Source organism: Bombus flavifrons, chromosome 6 (genome assembly GCF_040668555.2).
Source record: "Bombus flavifrons isolate JBK064 chromosome 6, iyBomFlav1_principal, whole genome shotgun sequence".
Classification (NCBI taxonomy): domain Eukaryota; kingdom Metazoa; phylum Arthropoda; class Insecta; order Hymenoptera; family Apidae; genus Bombus; species Bombus flavifrons.
The window spans coordinates 12,100,040-12,121,025 of NC_138447.1; the positions used below are offsets into that span (position 1 = coordinate 12,100,040).

The following is a 20,986-nucleotide window of genomic DNA, read 5'->3' on the forward strand; positions in this document are numbered from 1 at the left end:
CTTCCTACGCTGCTTTTCGCGTTCGCGGGGGATTACAATTTTATTGAAGTAAGCACGGTGTATACCGTTTAAGACGCAACCATCGGCTGTGTGCGGCGTTCGTTCTATTCGTCAAACGTTTACAGCGTGAGCACGTAACACGAGGCGAGCTTGGAAAATTGAATAAGCTCCGCTGTAACCGCGTTTCTGCTCGCGTTGAAAGTCGTCGGTTGCGGAGAAACGTCCTTTTCGCGAGAAATCCGTCAAGTATACGGTAGCTAATGAACCTGAGAACAACGTTTTACTGGAAAACTGTTTGATGGTTTTGCATTACCGCGCGATCCTATGTGCTTAGTTTGCAAAATATTGAACAAGTTGCAGAAAGTAATAGAAAAGGCAATTATAACGGTTCGTGGAATCCTTTGGGGCCGCCCACTGGTTTGCCCTTTTCCTTTTTCTCGTTTAGTCGACCGAACCCGACAAACAGTTGGGACAGGCAACCAATAAAACATTGGTCGATCGGAAGGTAAACGACGAATCGAATTTGAGCGGCGCGTGTTTCATTTTGAACAGAGGAAATGCAACAATCGGGAACGGAATTAATTAACAACGGAGTAGCTAATTTCCTCGGATTTCAATTGCACGGATTATAGAATACGAGACAAGCCGTCAAACGGCGTTTACCATATTTCAGTAAACATGGCCCGTAGCATCGTTGTTGCCACAGTTAACAGTGCGTTACGCTCGAGCATGTGGGACGATGCATGCATACCGTACCGTACGGTGTGCTCGACCTTCGACACACACAGATATAGGCATACGCGCACAAAGAGGCAAGCTTGTCCACACATATTGGCAGGCCGTGTAAATACGAAAGGCGTATCGGCCTTAGGCCATTTATAGGTGAGATCGAGAGTGTTACTTCGTCTCTACTTCTCCCTTTATACTCCTATAACCCGCCATAATTACGATACTGGCTTAGGCGGCCGTAAAGGCAGTACGGAGTAAAGTAACGAGACAAGGGTGCCTGTATCCGCGCTGGTGACAAATATTGACGATAAAACCAACTACGATACGATCCTATAATGTTCTCTACAGAACGCGCAATTATCACAGGCTAGCTGACTATCGTTTCATAAATTCGATCCACGGAGGCCACCGGTCGTTTCGTTATTTCTGTCTGTCGACCTTTTGCGATCCACCCCTTGTAGCTTCATATCGTCTGACCAACCATACGGTCCGGATTATCCTGTTATTCCGGCGTTGGTAAACCGTAACGCACGCTGGATACGCGTTGGATTGTAATTGGTTTGTTTCTCCTGTTAGATGTGCGTGTGTGTGTGCTCGCGCTACGTCGCACGAAAATCGACGGGATCGTTTGGGCCGGATCGAACTGATCGTTGCCAGACGGAAGAAAATCGTCCCGGCAGATTTCCTGCGGGGCGAGGGGGGACGAATCTCACGAAATATTCACGAGCAAATTACAGTCGAGCATAGCGCGCTGCATAATCGCCGGGCGCGAAACGTCAGTGATATATCACAAACTATGTGAATTATTAGCGCAGAAACTCGACTCGGTGAATTAACACGCAACGCAGTTATCGTTTTATTGAATTATTCATGGAGGCGAAGCGATAGCGGCCGAGGCCGAAGTATCTCGCCTCCCCTCACCCTGTTCCAACGTGATATTTAATGCGTCGGTGTCTTTAACAAATTTATCTGACCGCGTGAATTCCATTAGCACGGCCATTTGCCCCTCTCACGAGTCGCGTTAGAAAGTACTTTCGAATCCATTTCCGTAATCGCTACCACTGAAATTAAATAGTTTGGCGCCGATTTTCATCGATCTGGAAATTCCCGTACCTGTCTACCGACCCATAGCTTGATTCCCTCAAATAACAAGTTGTACGATCGATACGCGCGACACGGACGAGGGAAGGTTTGATGGATGCTAGAAGGTTATCTCGGTCGAATCTTTCGAGACGTCGAGCATATTCAGATAGCATCGGACCATGGTCGAATCGCAGGGAGATTAGACGATCGAAGACGGCCGAAACAAAAGAGTACAGGAAGAAGGGCTGGGTAAAATAAAAGAGTGCTTTTCCGTAATGATTGAAAGGCTTGTCCATTAAAATCCTGCTTACTCACCGAGTGCTCCCACCATTGTCCTAATTAGTCACGAATTTCTCGAGAGCCACTCGTGCTCTCCCTTCTTTCTCTCCCATTCCTTTCCCTTCCCTTGCCTCCTTCCTTCTCGTCTGTTTTAATCTTCTCCAGTCTGTGTCCATCGCTACGTTCGCGCGTCGCCGACTAGGATGCCCCGACAATCATTTCTTTCCTTTTCGTCTAATAGGCCGGGGACCAAATTGCTACGAATTAAAGGTATGATAATCCAACCTGAACTCGGCCGTCGTCGAATCTTTGAACTTAAACCGACTGAAACTAACTTTCTCCTTCGTGAATCTACCACTACTGATAAGAAAACGTGAACCCAGGAATTTCGTTCTCATCTTTCTCGCTTCTTAACTCTTGAATTTTCCGTCGGAAGAAGGCGGCGACGCAGAAGTTCGTTTCGTCGTTTCCCTCGTGCGACTCATTCACGGCCTTTAACCGTGGAAACGACGTCGGCAGACGGTTCCCTTAAATCCCATCCGGACGGTATTTCACGAGCCTACGATGCATTTTGCCCGCGTAAATGTCTCTATCATCACGGGTATCGCTTTATGCCTTTATACTTTTATCTCAGAGGCGCGACGGACGTTGCTCTCTCCATGATACGGACTACGATATTTCGCGACGTCGTTAAAGCCTGCTTGTAACTGAAACTTACGAGATCCGCCGGCTCATGACGGCTATTCCGCCTAAGGGAACTACTAACCATACGCCTATCAAGTGTCTTTTAACTATTTTCGTAAATGGATTTACGCGTGGAACGACGCGTTATGCGTCGCCTCGATATCGGAAGTGATTGTTCCGCCTTCCCTTATCGTTTTCACCCTCGACGAGCTTTTTTTCTGCTCCCTTTTATTCGCCCGGCTCCGTGGTAATATTTCGTGGAAGAGCAACAATAACCTGCTCTCATTATCACCGGTTATTTATAGGCCTTTTATGCTATGTAGACGATCGTATCTCGCCATTCGATCTTACTCGGCTCTTTTTATTTTTCACTATCGTGCGTCGTTTCCCGTTTCCTCGCCTGCTAGCGAAATTTCACCGGGGAACAATGCGATATCGCGATGTCTGTGACGACTGGCTACATCAGAAAGGATTACGCGATATCATAACGGTGTACCCTGAGAGCGAAAATCAGGATTCAAAGAGAAAAGTTAAAAGCGAAAAAAGGAAGGTGGAAGCGCGAGGAGCTCGACGTTATATGTATTGAGAAGCAACGCTAACGACTACGTCTCATGGAAACGAGAACGAGGGAAACAGACGGCACGTTTGTGTTCGCACTAGTATCTCGCGATTCGCGAAAATTCGCCAAGTTATCCGCGTCTGGCGACGCCTTGGAACAAAGCAGCAGCCACGACTGCCACGTGACAACTCGCAAATATTAAATTGCAGAGCAAGGGAACGCGAAAAAATGGAACGGGCCGAGGCGGTAGACGCGAGACTTCCGTCATATTTCAGGGGACACGTTTCACGCATCAGAACTTCTCAACATGTAACGTAAATAACTAGCGCCGTAGCATCGTGACGCCGTGTACCCAGCTTGGCACTTAGGTTTACGAAGTTTTCATATTTCATTGTATATCTTTGGCTGAAATTACTCCTTTGGATTTCGCGCAAAGATTACAGCTGAATTTTATTTTACGTGAACGATTTAAATGTCAAAAGTTTCAAACATTTAGGCACGCCATTTATCATTCAGTCGCTATGGCTTTTCGCTATTTACCACCTTTACAAATTCGGAGACAAAGTAAATACTAAAATATATGCTATTTATATATATGAATTAATATTTATTTACTTCGCCTTAAATTATTTAAGCTTTGCTTCAAAATAAATTATCGTAGTATTTTTATTTACCGCATTTCACGTGAACTTTACACAAGTTCTCGTTTAGAAATATCGTCTTTTGATTTCCTAACATTTACATCGTTTATCATTTTAACTCCCCTAGTAGGCAACTATCTATTATTTAAAAAATAAGCAGTTTCCATCGTGTTGTACCAATCTCGATATCGTTGCCTTGTACTCTGAACAAAAGGGAGCATAGGTTATTTCGAATTAACCAGAAATCCACCCCGATAACATTTCAATCTTCCAACCCTTCTTCTGTCTTTAGCCATATCAATTACGTATCGTAACTCTGTTCGTTGTTTACCTTATTGATTCCATTTCCCTCTCAAGATCTCTACTTGAACGTTTCCTTCTTGATCTATCTTCTCTGCCGTTTTTCAAGTACTTACCTCACCCTTCAATTACTCATCTACTTTCTCTTTCGTGTTCGCCTCCGATGATAGGACGGTAAACCCCAGGTTCTCGCGAAGAAAAAAAGATTAACGGTGCCGCAGTTAAAATATTGAAATATCACCGCGGGGAGGATCGTGGGAACGTTGAACTATATTAATTTGAGCTAATTAATTACCGGTTGTTAACGGCGTAGTTCGCTCTTACTGCGCACCGACTGTACTTATCGGAAATAATTAATTGCTTCGCAGACGATATCAAGTCGCAAAGTAACAGTTTACCGCGCCCTACGCCATCGTAGAAAATTTTCAACAAATAATTACGCGAAAATTAATATGACCGATTGTTTTGCACCCGACGTAATATCTGCGTCGGTGATCCCCCACAATTTCGTCAACCGAACACCACGTTCTCGTCCGCGTTACAAACACGGAACAGTGGAATTCGAAAAATTTCCTTTTAATCGCTAGAAACGATTCAACGATGGTCGTCGAAACATCAAATCGGTTAAAACGACGCAACAATCCTCCGAGGGCTGTAAATTCGTCATGTTTCAACTACGATTACATTTTTAATTACGCGTGGTCGTTTCGCGATGTCGTAGGGAACCACGTTACCGTCGTGTTATAAGGAAATACGAGGCGTAAGTATTCCCGTTGCTACGACCGGCTATAGCAGTAAATTATAAAAAAGAAAAAGAAGAAAGATGGCAAAGGTAAGGGGAGGAGAAAGAAAGATCTCCGGATAAATTTACGAGGAACGCCGCGAGCTTCGTAGACAAGTGGCGCGTCCACCTCGTAAAATCCATGCCTCTCTTTCTCCCTTCTTCTTCGGCTGTTCCCTTTTTCACCCTTGCCATTCCTCTTGCTGCTACTTCGCAGTTCTCTCTATTTTCGACGAGCATAAAGTCCACGGTGGGCTAGCAGAGCGCATTTACAACCCTTGGACTCGAAAGCCAAAGCGAGTATGTGTGCACGTTGATTAACCCCCTTGTAATTCCACCCTCGTAGTTACGTTAACGCCACGTACCGCCCCCCACCGCAGTACTCTTTCACCCTCTTTTCGTCATACGCGTATGCCGCGGTTGTTACCGACCGGCTTTTTCGCTTTCCTTTACCCTCTCTGTACGACGTTAAACGCGCCGATTTTTTCCTTTATCTTTCCCACCCCCCACCCTTTTTGTGCCATTAATACGCGTTGTTTCTCGACTGAAACCAATTTTTCACCGGTTCGTCGCTCGTCAACGAGCTTTACCGCCACCTTGCAAATGATCGCGCCAGCATTTTTTTCAGCCGCATCCTCCTCTCGTCCGTCGAATCTGCTCTCGTTCGCTCAGTGCGCTATTTCGTTCAGCACTTTTCTCCCCGCTTATTATCCGCGGCAAGATACAAAATCGTCGAGTAAACGCTCACGTTGTCGTTTAATCGCGAAGTACGATCTTACGACGGTCGTTGGCGCGACGCGACCGATTAATGGAGCTCGTTCTGCGTTACAAGTGGTGAGCCCTAGGGGCGGAGGAAGAAGTTTCACGAGGCGCTTGGTTCCGTCGCCAATTTCAAGCCAGTCTATTAATTAACAAGCATGCTGCATCACATTTGCATATCGCTCATATTTTATTTATGATCGTAGGAGCGCGCGCGCGCGTTAGCGAGCTCCATGCCACACCCGACATCGTCTCCGCGATACGTCGCAATTCCAGCAGCACGCATAATTCTCTATAATGCGGAAAGTTCGTTTTTCTCGAACAGAACAGGAATGTGAACGGCATTAAGAGAGACTTACACGGTGCCCGGAACATGTAGTGAGAATACGCGTGCAGGCTCATTACCGTCGGCTATTCATGTATTCCGGTATGATTATTATCGCGCAGCGATTTATGAAGGTTCACGCGAGAAACTGCCGCGCCAAGCGCGCGAGGCGACCCGGATAATTTGCGAGAGGATACTGTTTCGGATTTCGTAACAGAGGAAGAACATCTTCCGCCTTTATTCCGCCAACATTCTCATCGCGACTTCCGTGGCAAAGCTGTTCGTCCGAACGCTTAAATGTTTTCAAACATTTGTATTTCATGTTCTCTTTCACTCTCACCCTCTTTTTTTCTTTCTTTCTTTCTGTTGTGTCATTTTACAATGATAAATTTCAAAATGTTTTATATAATACACAATATATAATGAAGGTTTTGAAATACCTTTGTCAGGCACGAAAGGGTTTGAATCTACATGGAAAAGTATATTGAAATCGTTGAATGACTTTTTTTCGTACAAAAGTTCCAAACTGCTTTTGTATTTCACGTTTAACGAATCGAACCTTTTCTCTCATGGATCTATTATTCATCGTATCGTGAGAAAATATTAGTTTCCTACGTATAGGAATATAGCTTGTTATTTTTAGACGATGAATTGATAACATTACGATCTTCGCACTTTCATTTTCAAATAATTTCAAATATCTTTTGTACCGAAGATAAAAAGTTTATCCTAATAACTAATAAACGTGTAATAAACAAGCGTCGTCAAACATCTCACAATCCGTGTTGAGACGATTAAATTCAATTAGAAACGTTATACACAGAATCACTCCCGAATCTCACGAAAAGTGTTTCTGATCGCGTTCTGTTGCGAAACGTTGCAAGGAACAGCGTCTATCGTCGCCTGCAGGCATGCAAGGAGCTTCGGCACCGCATAACTATCGATCGATCGAGGAACGTAAAACCGTTTCGTGACTGGCCGCGGGAAACTCGTCGCTTTTCGTTGCTTCTTATTGGCGGCTGGCGAACAGCCAGCAAATCTTCTCTGCAATTTCTTTTCCCAACCCGGACCAAAGACACATAGTCCGTAAGTCAATTATAAGGTGAGAAAACGGGGACAGTCGCGGGTTGGATGGCTAGCAATAACGGGAATGGACAATATAAAAGAAGCCATGGCTTCGTGACGCAGTTACAGAAGCTTCCTCGGGGGGTTTGCCAGAAAGCTTTGTCCTTTCGGCGCGTCTCTCTCTCTTGAGCGTCGATACAAAGACGGCTTTATGAAATTCCAGGAGACGGAGCTGCAAAAAGGCGGCTAGTTTCGTTCTATCGTCGTACGGATCCTTGGAATCTCTGATTGCGAGTTAAATTATGAATGAGACGCGATAATTGAGTATTTAAAGTAGTTCAAAGAACGTATAATATTTATTCGTGTTTGCTCTAGAGGTTGTTAGATATTTATTAGGATCTTGAATGTAATAAATAGTCTCTTGTTCTTATGATTTAATAGCGTCATATAAACGAAAATACTTTTCCAAATTGATTAAAATATGTATAATTTATCAACGCCTATCCTGAAGGATTTTGAAGATATATTAGGGTCCTGGATATAACGCACAGTCGTATATTTCTACGACTTTTTAGAACCATAAATAAGGTTATAATAACGAAATATATAAAACGATCGGAAACACGCATCAAATCGTTCGATCTTGGCTTCATTGATTTCGACTTCTGAATAACATTGAGCGAAATAACGGAACGCCCAAGCTGGCTACTATTGAAAACCTCTTAAAGCCTCGCCTACTTTTCCATTGACTGGCGATTCGCCAGCGATACGTCCCGACGATTTCGACGATTGTTCGAGCCCGACGAAAAGCCTCGAAAGGTGAAAGCCAATGAACAGAATGGGCTGGATCAATTAAAAGACGCGAGAGGAGAATTTACGGAAACGCGGAAGAGAAATGGCCAGCCGAAGAAACATCGTGGAAGGGTTACGAGCTGGAAGAACTAAACGACTAGCAGCTAATATCGCGAGAAATACTGTTATTGCTGCTGATATTTCGTGAAAACTCGGAGCACCGCCAGAGGGAAATCTCCTTATAACCCCTCCCACCGCGAAAGGATTGCTAGCGATACCAACGTCCATATTGCACCTCGTTTCACCTCTAATGTCTGCTTCCCGATCTTCCAACGAGAACAGACAATTCTCTCCAGATTAAACGCAATATAGATGGGAAAAAGTGGAGAAGTTACGCTCTCACGAATGTTTGCGCAAATATTTGAACGATTCTGCCCCGATACAATATTGTTTGACAACTCTTTCTCCCTCTCTCCCTCTCTCTCTCTCTCTCTCTCCCTCGCCCTATCTTTCTTTCTTTCTTTCTAATGCGAGGGATAAATCCTTGAAAAATGATCTTCTCCCCATGAAGACTGTATTTGTATTCAGATTCAAATTTAGATGTTCAAATACAAATTCAGTGATGAATCTTCGAATTGAAATTCATGGCTCTAAGTTCAAATTCGAACTAGCATTAAAATTCAAATTTAAATGCAAATACGAATTTGCAAATTAAAATTCGTTCGGGCAATTTTAAATCCCGGGTTTTCTTTTTAGATATGACATTTCGGGGATCATATATACATCTCGATAACAGTTTCCTCATATCCTTTGGCACCGTATTTTTGTAATCTGTACTCGAACGTAATTGTGATCGCACGCGTCTTCCGATCGATGTACCTTTTTTTCGCTCAATAACTAATATCGCGGCAGATATTATTGCCGCTGATGTAACAGGGAAAATTTTCAACAGCAAAATTCGCCTCGGAAAAGCTTCTTGCAACTGGTTTCGTGCGGGCGGAAGGTTTGCGAACGATACCAGCCGGGTTTTATCCGCTTCCCACGTAATTCACGTCGACTCTTGTTACCGAAGCCCGGCCGGAAAATTCACGGCGAAGATCCGGAGGGAGAATATTTTTTCGCGAAATTATTATTGTTTCGCGACTAAAATTATATACGACGCGGTAGCGTCTGGCTTTTAAACGCTACGTTACAGGAACAATATGAAATTCACGGAAGCTACCATTATCCCGATTCGCAGAATCTCTATACGGAATTCGTCTCGCGTTAAAATCCAATACGTGTAAATTTTTTAACAGAACTGAAAAAAAGAGTAAAACCGTATTTTTCAATTTTCGTAATTAGTGGCGTGTCTCCGCTCTCGCTAATCGAGAAGTTTCTTTCTCCCAGACTCCAGGTAAACTTTCTTCTTCTGGGAAAATTCTAACCGCATGCGATAAATCGCATAGTTTATCGCTAACGCGTATCAGGCTCGCTAAACGCTTAAAAGTTGGCTGCAAAACGTACATTTTATGTTAGTACGGAAGTTAAACGTCATTAGAAGGAGACAGCAGCAATTCCTTTAGCGTAGTTTCGGCATCGGAAGAGAGCACTGGTGGTTCCGCCAGTGTTATCGCTACTTACTCAGTTGAACAATCGAATTACGATTGTATCGTCTGTACGCGCAACAGGACTGTCCGAACATTGCAACGCTTCTCGTTTAATACGTAATGCAACAGTGTTAAGGTAGCGTGTACGAGATAATCAAAGCCCCGTCTCGCCCAGCTGTAATCCGGGATAGTTTCTTCGTCGAAGAGGTGTACCAGCCGCGTTTCCCCTATAATCCTGTAATCCACTGGTTCTAGAGTCTATTACGTTCTCTTTACATAATCTATAGGATCGCCGCTGTCGTCGTCGTAAGGAAAGGCGCCATAAACAAACGGCTGATACGTGTACCAAATGCGTCGTTGGGCGGTTTACCGGCCGTTCGAGGGAGCCGCACTTTTGGAACGACAGAAATTATTTCGCAATATTGATCGTAGCGGAAAATTCTCGGGAGATCAAACGTACGATAAACCGGTATCCAAGAAGAAGGGTGAGCGGAGTCAATAAAACCGGCATGTCGTAAACTAAACGTAACGCCACGGAGAAAGTCGGTTGCCTGTGTAGTTAAAAGGATTAGTCGAGATGCCATTGCGCGGAAACGGTAAACGGATGCCAGCACGACGGTTCCTTCCTTGGTAAAAATTTCACCAGAAACCGGCGCAATATCGGTTTTACGGGCGCGCTTTAAAGATGTATCTAAGCCGCTTGTATGACGTGTACGTGCTGCTCGATGGACATTAAGGGGTTAAGGCACGTGAGAAACCAGACAAGGCCAACTTGTGTATCGCTGAAGTCAAAACCCCCTTCTTTTCGTGACATTAGTCACTTTTCGTATGAAATACGAAACTTAAATTTCTTGATAAACATTTCTGTCGTGAATAGTAGATAGGACGAGGGTCCACTTGCGCGATGATTCACCGGCAAATAATATCAGCAAATTACGAGTCACAGATTATAAACTTTTCTTTTACGATATTACAATTTTTCCTCGAATACGATAATCGAATAACTTGTATAGTTCGTAGAATTTATTTGTAAAATTTTGTTCGTTTCATTAACAGGCTTTTCACCGTTATGCAATGGTATTTATTAGCAGCGGTAAGTCGCCAAGCTGTAATCTCGCGCTAAATCACGTTTCAGCAAAAAAGTGTCGTGAAAATTCCATTCAGCTTAGCGAAGCACGTTACTTAGTCAAATAACGAAACTAAAAGTCGTTACGTTAAAAATGCAGATAGTCGTACAAGCGCAGAGCTTAATAGACGACAAGGGAAAGTACTGCAGGATTTTGGTACATAAAAGGTTAAAGGGGAGTTGATTTATGGCGCGTTGGGATCTTAGGTGAAAAATGGCCGATCGAAAGTACGGGCAGAAATATCTAGCTGGTGGCTTTGCCGCTCGTACGAAATGGCTCGGTCTCATGCCGCTTAAGTACATATGCCAACACGATTCCCCGTGAACCGAGCACGATCCGAAATGGAGAGCGCGTCCGCAAAGCGCGATAAAGCTCCTAGATCGTGGTGCGAGCACGCAACCTCCCTCTTGGAACGCGTTAAAATTGCATCATGCTCGGGATTTATCGGTCTCCATCATCCGTAATCCTCTTCTAATTCGTTGAATTTTCATTTCACCGACCGAACGAAGATTCTCGTTCGAAAGATGTGGACGTTTATACGAGAAATCGCGTTGAAAACACGTTGATCGTTGCCATACGATTCCCTGAGGGAAATCTTCGACATACTTTCTAACTGAATATCCAGAAGTTGGCAACGCTCGTTGCCCGAAATCGGGCCGCCTGGAATTACCAAGAGGAGTTGCTCGAGTGCGATCGTGCCGCCGGAGGAGGAAAAAATGATGACCAAACTTAGGTTATTACCGCGGCACCGAGTTTAATCTAAATGCGAATCTAACGAGGACGAACCCCAACCTCGTTCGTGTGATGGCGCACACTCAAAGTCGTCGCTCTGCAATTGTATTCCTCTCGTCCGTACGTACCGCATCTCTGTATGTTTCAGAGTACACAGATTCGCGACTCGCGCTTCTCAGACAGCTTCTGTCTCGCCGACGACATGTATAACGGTTTCTGATAACTAGCACGACCTTTCGAACTTTCCAGACTATCTTGTAATTAGACGAATTCGCTTAACTTTCGCGCCGCGTATCGCCGTTTTCGTGTCAACCGATCCTCCACCGAAGATCCATAAATAAAAAGAATACAAAGTGACGAATAGTTTTCTTCCTTGCGCCGTAATTCATACTTTATCACTGCGTGTAACTGGAAATTGTTGTCCTCCAGAGTATTGCTGGTATCAAGGAAGACACGAGTTAAATTATTCAACGGGAAAGATAAATAGGACCTACAAAACGTCTACTCGATATTCTTTATTCCACCGTATCCTGCTGATCTTCTTCTCTTCCTCCTTCGATTCCTTAATACGAATTCGATCTTTCTCTCTGTCCGCCAACTACGGTAGATCGTCGTTCAGTACTTTGCGTACGACAGCTCGTCCTTGAAATATCGATTCGCATCCGACGGGTAACATCGAACGGTTTCAAGATGGCGGTTGACGAACGAAGCAGACCAGAAGACGCAGTCAAATTAGATTATCTCTCTGTCTTAGTTTCTAGAATGTCTCTCCTCTCGCTCTTTTCTCCCTTCGTGCACGGAGAACACGAGGACAGGCAAACTTGGATTTCTGACTTACGTTGAAACGCAGCCACACTTTGCTCTGACGTTCGCATAGATTTGCATAATTCGTCTTAATAGCGATCAGCCGGAATCCTTAAGAAGCAGTACCCTTCTCTCTAAGGATTCATCTCGGCAGAAGATAAAATATTCCCTGCAGCTGTATAAAGTTAAGGATTGCTTCCGGAAATTTTCATAAAACGACGTACAAAGGTATCAATTGATCGTCTGATAGAAACGATGCGAGCTATTTATTATATTGCCACGTGCAAAATGTTTTTCTGAAGTTTACATTTTACGAAATACGTAATACCATCTATGAAATATTATCCCGTCGTCGATCAACCATACCGAAGACGAAGATATCTGTTGCAAATCATATACGTCGAATGCTACGAAGATTCGTAACAAAAATCTGAGGATAATTTTCTTATGGCCTTAAATTTGAAAACAGCGAAGCCATGAATAATTAGAAACATAAATTTATTTGCCATGGTCTGAGTACATTGAAAAAGCGCGTTGGGTTACGCGGAAATTACTTTAATCAAATATTTTATGCCTTAAACAAGCTACGTATCGGCGGAATTTTATATTTTCAAAAGCAACACTTTACATACAGCGACCCAATATTTTCTACGATGCGTTAGTCCATGAGACGGTTATTTTCACCCTATGAAAACACGTCGGAAACACCCGAAATCTTCGCTGCACACGCTCTTCCTTGACCTGACACAAAATTATTGCCTGTCACCGGGCATTCCAATCGAGTAATCTCAATTCTACGTCGAAACTACCGGTCGATCGCAATTACTCGCACGCGGAATTCTGCAGTAACACACACGCGAGACAGGAGAACCACTTACGATTAGATCGATAGCTCGAGTCAGCGTTACCGCGACGTATGGCTTGGTGCCAGACTCAGTCACTTCTGTTTTGTTGCCGTTTTTAGCGCTGCCTGTACAGACGTGGTCGCATACCACGTACCTACGTATACGTATCAACCCGTGGCCTTTTTCCCCTTGCTACGTCGTTCTTCGAGCGACTAAGCGTGGGAACGGCTATTTTTACAGATCATCCCTGAGTCGAACGTGTGACGAAGCAGCTGTCATCGTCACGAAGAAATCTGTTTCGTCAGAGCTCTTTGCGTTGAATTCCCATCGCCAAAATTCGATAACCCTTTTGAAAGCCATGTCACTCACGAGACACACGGAACGTTCGATGGCCAGAAATATAACGCCGTGTCGTTGACTCGTTCAAACTATCGCGTAGGAGATATTAAATTTGATAATTTTCTGCTTTTCAAACGCCAATATTGCAAATGATACATTTCCAATGATGAGAGGAGAGTAAAGCCGCGAGTTGAAAGAAATTCTATGAAAGCGTCCTTGGGTCGAGAGCATTTACTCTTCATTAAATCGCGCGCTAACGCATCGGCAAATAGCAATCGGGAAAAGTAGCCGTCTGGGGCATTAAGTAGTAGACTGTTTGAAACCGGATGCCAAAAGGACGAATTGAAAAAGACGCCTGGCATCGGCGTGTAGGTATACTTTGCGAATTAGACTGTCACTTATTCATATTCATTGAACGTCCCTACTTTACACGAACCATAAACCAGCAGGAAGGTTTTAACTACCGACCCATGACCCTTTTTACTGGCGCTAGCATGGTTAAGTGAAAACGACCGGTGTCTGGTCAGACACGAACGCGTCTTCCATCTACTTTGCTTCCCTATTCTCGTTAATGAAAATTCAAGTGTATCGCGCGGAGATACTATCTTATTCGTATTGTTACTAAACGTTTGAATGTATTAAACAAAGGATTTACTGTCCACCACTACTGCCGCTAGTACGTTTAAGCGAAAATGATCGGTGCTTGATCAGACACGAACACGCCTTTTATCCGAAATTCACACGAGTTACGAATTGTTAGTGACGCTAATATTTCTGAGTGAAACGGTCAGTATGTAATCAGACGTAGACCTTTGATTCTACGTCTATTTCCCCAATGACAGTCATAAAGTTATTTCTAGTAAATACACCATTTTAAACGTATTACTATTAATCACTGGAACTACCGATCATGTCACACGAGATACGATCGAAATTTTCACTAGTGAAACTGCAAAAGGTCGAATGTGCTTGATGGTTTACCGATCGTGTTGCTTTTATTAAAAAACAGTTACCAGGATATTCGAGGCGCCGCGCGGACGTAGTACGAGAATGATATATCGTTGTCCAGTCCACGGCCCACACGACGTAAATCATTGACGAGCCACGGTACGAAGCACGTCGAACTATCGTCGTCTATCGATCGCAATTATCCGGTAATAACATCATACAATGCATCAATTTTCTTTAGCGGTCATACGTGCATCGGTGAAACATCCTGAACCAAGGTTATAGTATCGAAAGAAGATATTCGATAAAGTAACGAGAACACGTCGATGACTTTGTAGTCTAACGGAAGACTTTATTGGTCCACTCCGAGTGACCGTTGAACGGTATCGAGAAGCCAGATAAGATCGTACGGGAGAGGTCGACGTTGTTGGCGAGAACAGGCGGGGTTAGAGACTAGTTGGAGGCGGTATGGCGCGGCTAATAGTGTTTAAGGGTTGCGTGCGGCGCCGTAGGTGAATGGCGCCAGGACGTCTAAGCGCCAACGGGCCGACCGTTTCCAAAGTATACAGTATACGTGGTTCGATCGTCGAGATATAGTCGACGATTCGTTGCTGGGAGGGGACAAAAAATACGCATAAGCATCCTTCTGTGAAGCCAATCTACGTAATCATGCAGAGTTACGTACATCCCCGGGAAACGGTATTGCGAGAGTCGAGCGAAAAAAAGGGCTGAAAGGCCAATTGCCCTCGAACGAGATTGTTCGTAGCTTGTTCGACGAAAATGAACGGGGGAACCGAGAAGAGTGGTTGCGCAGAAGGAGGGGTGGATGCTCTTGTTCTTTGATTCTTTTCGTCGCTTTTTTTCTTTCCCGCTCTTGTCCTCGTTTTTTTTCTTTTTTTTTTTAACATTATCCTTGTCGTTCCTTCTCATCGACTTTCGTTTCGAGCAATGGAAATTCGTAGCAAAAATACAGTGAATAGTTCTCTGAGTTGTTTCATCGTTTGCATTCAATCTTCCCTCTCGAATATCTTGATACTTCGCTCCGTCGTCTCGTTACACGACCATATACGTACGTACGTACACAGGGAAGCATCGGGATCTCGAATAAATTTGTCTTTCGAATGTGTCTTTTAACGATCGCTTAAGAGACGTCGGCTTCGTCCGCTTTCGGATATGTGGAGAACACGATGATCGGCTATGAGGATCTCGGACAGGCGACGAATAGAAATTCAACGATAGGGGAGAAGACAGTGTTAGACGCCATTACCTGAAAAAATCTTAACCTTTTCGAAGGTCCGCCAACATTTTCGGCGCGCTGTAAAAGTTAACGATGGGTTTTGAAATTGCCTCGGCCTTTTTTCGCCGTAACGAGACACGGTGCTTGGTTCTTTGCACCCCATTCTCTATAGTCTCTCGTGCGAGAAACATTTAAGACCGTAACTCTATTGTTATGGGGGTAAGGGAAAAAACCAGAAGGGGCTGTGAAAGAAGCGGGCAGCATCGACAGCCGGCCCAGAGCGTAATCGCAAGGCCGGGCTCGAATAAACGTTGAATTCCGTGAAAGGGTTAACGTGGGGTCGAGAATCACTTTATTTCTCGGCCCGTGAAGAATGTTATCGCGGTGAGCCGTGAACGAGAAGAATGGAACGTAGATCGCGAAGGATTTTTCTGCTGCTATTTCGTATTATACAGCGCAAGAGCTATTCTGTTACTCCGTTACAAACGAAACAAACACGGCATACATTTTCCTTTTCTTTTCCTTCGTCTCTAACCGGCGAATTAATCCGTCTGAGAAAATCGTTGGAGGAAGTCGACTTTCAATCGAGACATTGGATATTCAAATTATCGTCGATCGCCCTCCAGGAAAATTGGTTTGCATTGCGTCGCCCTGTTAAAAAATGGCTATCCTCGGTCCCAGGAATGCTCGACGGACATAGTCAATCGCCTCCGGTACTTATGAGATACGTGACCCCCGCAATTCGTGGGGCGGAGGTTGCTCCGCGCCCATGAAACTTAATATTCCGTGGAAAGGACTTACGTAAGGACGTTGACGAAGGAAGAAAGAAAGAGAGACAGGGTGAACGCGAGAAGAGCAGAGGTGAAGGGGCCAGAGAAAAGAAGGGATAAAAAGAAAGGGGAAAAAAACGAAGGAGAGGTACTCGTTGGTGGTAAAGAGCCCCTTCACCCCCTAGACTTTACCTAGACTCGACCGAGGAATCGATAGGGTGACTCATCGAGGGGCGGTGACGGAGTTCTCTCCCTCCCTTATTCCTTGTCCTCCTTGTTCAGCCTTCCCACGCCCTTCTCGTACTCTTTCCATCACCTTGCTTCCGGTTCTAACGCCGAAAGCGTGTCCAAACTTTCAAACTCTCGCGTACGACCTACGTTCCGGTTACTTCTTCCCGTAGACTGTTCCTCGTTCTTCTTCTCCCTTGCGGGGTCGAAATAACGAAATGCACTATTCGGGGGCCTCGTTTCGGTATTCGCTCGTCCGCGGAATTTGCTGACTTCGATGGTGACTTAAAAAGTTGCAAACAGAAAGGGAGAGGGAGAGAGAGAGAGAGAGAGAGAGAGAAGGAGAAAATAGAACAAGCTTGCTATTTTCTTGTTCGCCGCGTGTCGTTTTCCTCCGCAGTGCGGTCTCCTAACCAACCTCGGATCGTTGCAAACATCGAATCGATGCCACGAATTTGGCCACGTTCGAACGATATCGTCCTCTTTCTTCCTTGTTTTTCTTGCATTCTTTCTTTACCCGGTGAAAGTAGAGCGACAGACGCACAGCATAAGTGTAAAGTTTTCGCTCTTCGACCACCTCGAGGAAACTTTTCTCTATGAAATAACGAAGTCCGTTGGAAAAGACCGCTGCAGCTGCAACTCGCAACTGCAATTGCATTTCTTCGGTCGTACCTATAACGAACATGCGGCAATATGATCGCGACGCCAGCCAATTTATCGTACACGAACGATCCACCCTCCTGCTGAGTCATCCGACGTCCCTCCTGAATTAACGAAATCTTTCGCACATTTCCATCGGACTTACCCTACGAATTACACGCTCTCCTTTTGCTTCCTTCCGCCATTCGATCTTTAAATAATTAACCATCCAAAGATCGTAAGCCGATTGCACAGCTAAAATATTCACGAAAAGAAGTTAATGGAATCTAAACGAGCGTTCTTCTATCGCGGACAATTACTACGAATTCGCTCTTTTTGCTATAGCCAATGTTCGCCTTTTCTTGCTAACGGCAGTGCCGTAAAATCAACCTTCGGGTTTCCAACGCTTCCCAACCGTTCCTTTTCCCCTAAAACTTCCATGCTCCCTTTCTCTCCCCTCTTTTCTTTCTCTCTCTCTCTCTCTCATTCTTTGTACTTCCTTCTTCGTTCCTTCGAGCTGCTTTCGAAATAACGAGATGTATCGATGTTAACAAAACACTAGAGTATCTACTTCGTGGCACGTGTAACGAGCACGCGACCACATGGCCAATTTGTCGCCCCTAACCATGCCGCCCATTCGCTGATTCATCTGAACTTCCCCCTCGAGTCGTTCAACTTTTATCGGACATTCAGGATAATCATGAAGTCGAGCACCTGGAAATTAACGAACTCGTTTTTTACTCTGTCGATCGTGAAATTTTCAACGTGGCGGATCGTAAAATCGGCGAACAAGGATGATTCATGGTCGTTCGTGTGTCAGAGATAGATGAAACGCGAGAAAACTGATTACCCTCTTGTTCCGGGCAGAAATATAGCTGCAGTCGATGGAAACCGGCGAGGGTCGTAACAAACGTCGAATTAGCCGAAAGAGGTAGCATCAAAGGGTTGCAGAAGCAACTTTCGTTCGCGTAATTCGATCGGTTAATTATCTCTCCTGTCGATGGCCCCATTGTTTCCTCAGACCCGTGGAAAAGGCGTATGGGACAGAAATTCGCGAACTAAAAATAGCTTGTCTTTGATCGAACACTTTGTAATCGTGCATATGTCCGCTCGATTAATTTCATTCATATTTTTATCTCGTCAGTGTTCCCCTCTATCGTGTTTACAGTTGCTATTTCAAATATAATAACACGATTCTTGATTTAATCCATGGAAAGTGATGCAACTAACGAAAGGTGGCGCGTTTTTTGACAAGCGACTCTGGTCGAACACGAATTTCGCGTCGATTTGACCGAAAGAAGCTCGGGTTCTCGAAGTACAGAGCTTAAAGCCCGCGGTTGAATCAATACCGAGAACAGGAGGGAGATAGGTAGACGGCAGAAGAGATAGGAGTGTCAAGGATAGAAGAAAGGAAGGAAGGAAGAAAGGAAGGGACAAAGGAGGCCAAGGAGATTCGTCTTAGACACCCAGATACATACACGTACACGTAGCCAGACACACACATTCTTCGAGCCTGTTCTCTGTGTATAAGCCAGCGTGTCTGTACACCGTGTATATACCCGATAATTTGTCAATAAGTACATGGAGGTTCTTCGCAACGTTTTACGATTAACCGGCCAGATTTTTTTAACGATATGACCGGCGTCGCGTCGGCATGGATGCGTTATGCCGGTTTCTGTACAACGTCCTTCTAACTACTGTCGTCTTGCTAAGGAGCATCAGTGAGTAGTGTAAACGTACCGTGCTAAATATAAAATATCATGTTTAAAATAGTAGTCATCATGATCATCGGTATATCTCTGTCTCTGTTTTCACCTCTCTCTCTCTCTCTCTCTCTTTCTCTCTCTCTTTCTCTCTGTGTTACTGCGAGCTTGAAACTCACTCCCTTTTTACGCTCTCCAACCTTCAGCCTATACGAGACCTGATCAGTCGGTCAATGTTTTTAATCCTCTTACACCGTCAAGAAGAAGACTTTTGGTCTTCCCTCTCGAGGATTCTCCAGCGTATTTCAACTCGCGAGGTCGTCTCTTCGCGATTGATCCGCTATACCCTTCGTTTCGTTTCCTATTTACCGCTCGAACGATCTCTCAATTTTTCTTCCGTTGATTTATTTTCGTTCGCGTTTTATATCACGAACAAATCGTGACGCTTTCGTTCTCGTAACGTCAACCACACTTTTCTACGAGTGGCACCAAAACTAGAACTATCGACCGTCTGGTTATTCGTACCCGGACTTTTATCACATCTTCGTCAAACGCAAACTTATCAGACGACTAAAACGCTTTAGTTTCTATATATGCAAAGTAGTATTTTACATACTTCTCTTTCAATGATTACGTCTATCTTAGGCTCTTGCGAAACTACACTTTGACCTCCGTTTTTAATCTACCGATAGTCTCTTGTCTCACGACTAACAGCACGCGCGTGCCGGTTTGACGCGTGTTTTACAAAAAACAGTCTCACGAAACAGTCGGGCGACCTTCGAAAAATATAATTTAAAACTATTGCTCAATGATTTTAACTCTCTAACATCGAGATCAAATCTTTTTGCACTTCGGGAAAGTTTTCTTCCTGTTTTTATAAAACGTAATGCGCTGTAATTCAACACTAATTCGACCGAAAATAAGTATAATTATCATTTGGTACATCATTTAATTAATAACTTCTTTAAGTATAGTGAGTGGAAGTTCTTTCCTTACATTCTGCCTTAGTTCTTTCAAATAAATGTCTATCGTCCTTAGTGATTGAACGATGAATTACAAACTCGAAACTACCAGAATGTAAATTATGACTTCTAGTACTTCTCTCGCATATCTCTCAGTTTACTCTCAAATCTCTCTCAAATTACTTGTTGTGACTGTAGCCATCGAAAATTGTAAGTGTTAGTCATCGACGAATTTTACAACTCGCTATGTCGTGTCCACCTGCTATGATGTCTCCTATATGTAATTTCCACTGTGAAGTGATCAAATACTCCAACAAACGTTTCCCTGCGTATGCCTTTAAGCAACTAACAATTCTCTACCGATGTTACTAAATTAATTTTAATTCACAGAAATTGTTCTCAATGTGTTTCAGAAAACGGTCTTCTCTCCTTTGAGAATCCCAACTATCACTTGGACCCAGCTCGCCTGGACGATGCTTTGAACAGCAATGAGAACGGCAGCTCTCTGTACGATGAATTGTATCAGGAATTGGTCGGAAACGGTGGCAGAAGCGGCGAAGTAACTGGCGGCGGCGGCGGTGGCGGCGGAGGCGGTGGTACGAGGGTGCAAGCCCGCAGAACGTATGCCACATTGGATCTAGGCAGCATGGGGGTTGACGTCACTCAAGGTCCACTCACACAGGATTCTGTGACAGAGGACGCACCGGACAATACCGACAACCATAACCTAGGGTGAGTAGAGATTCACTAACTTCGTTTCGTTGACATCAAATAGGAATTCACGTTCGCGAATAATATATGAAACGGAGAACGTGGTCGTGATTAAATTCTTGGATACATGCGAAAATATTATAGACATAAATGAGCAGACCACACGGGCTAAACATGATAAATCCACTTTTGATAAAAGTTGAAAGGAAGAAAATAATCAGACAGATACAGAGATACTAATAGCTTAAAAGTAGGTGATGCAGAAGATATATTTAATTCCAATATATATTCAGAAAGACGTGTGTAATTCCAGAAATAAATGTAAAAGGACATTTGGAAATGTTGGGTAGTTTAA

The 20,986-nt window shown here is 44.1% G+C and overlaps 1 protein-coding gene across 1 annotated transcript in view; it reads left to right on the forward strand.

Moving 5' to 3' along the window:
* Positions 1-20,986, forward strand: part of LOC138180829 (protein Fe65 homolog) — a 157,520-nt gene that overhangs the window by 76,698 nt on the left and 59,836 nt on the right. The window contains exon 4 of the mRNA XM_069115064.1: positions 20,334-20,652. Coding sequence (XP_068971165.1) covers positions 20,334-20,652 — 319 coding nt within the window. The remainder of the gene's footprint in view (positions 1-20,333; positions 20,653-20,986) is intronic.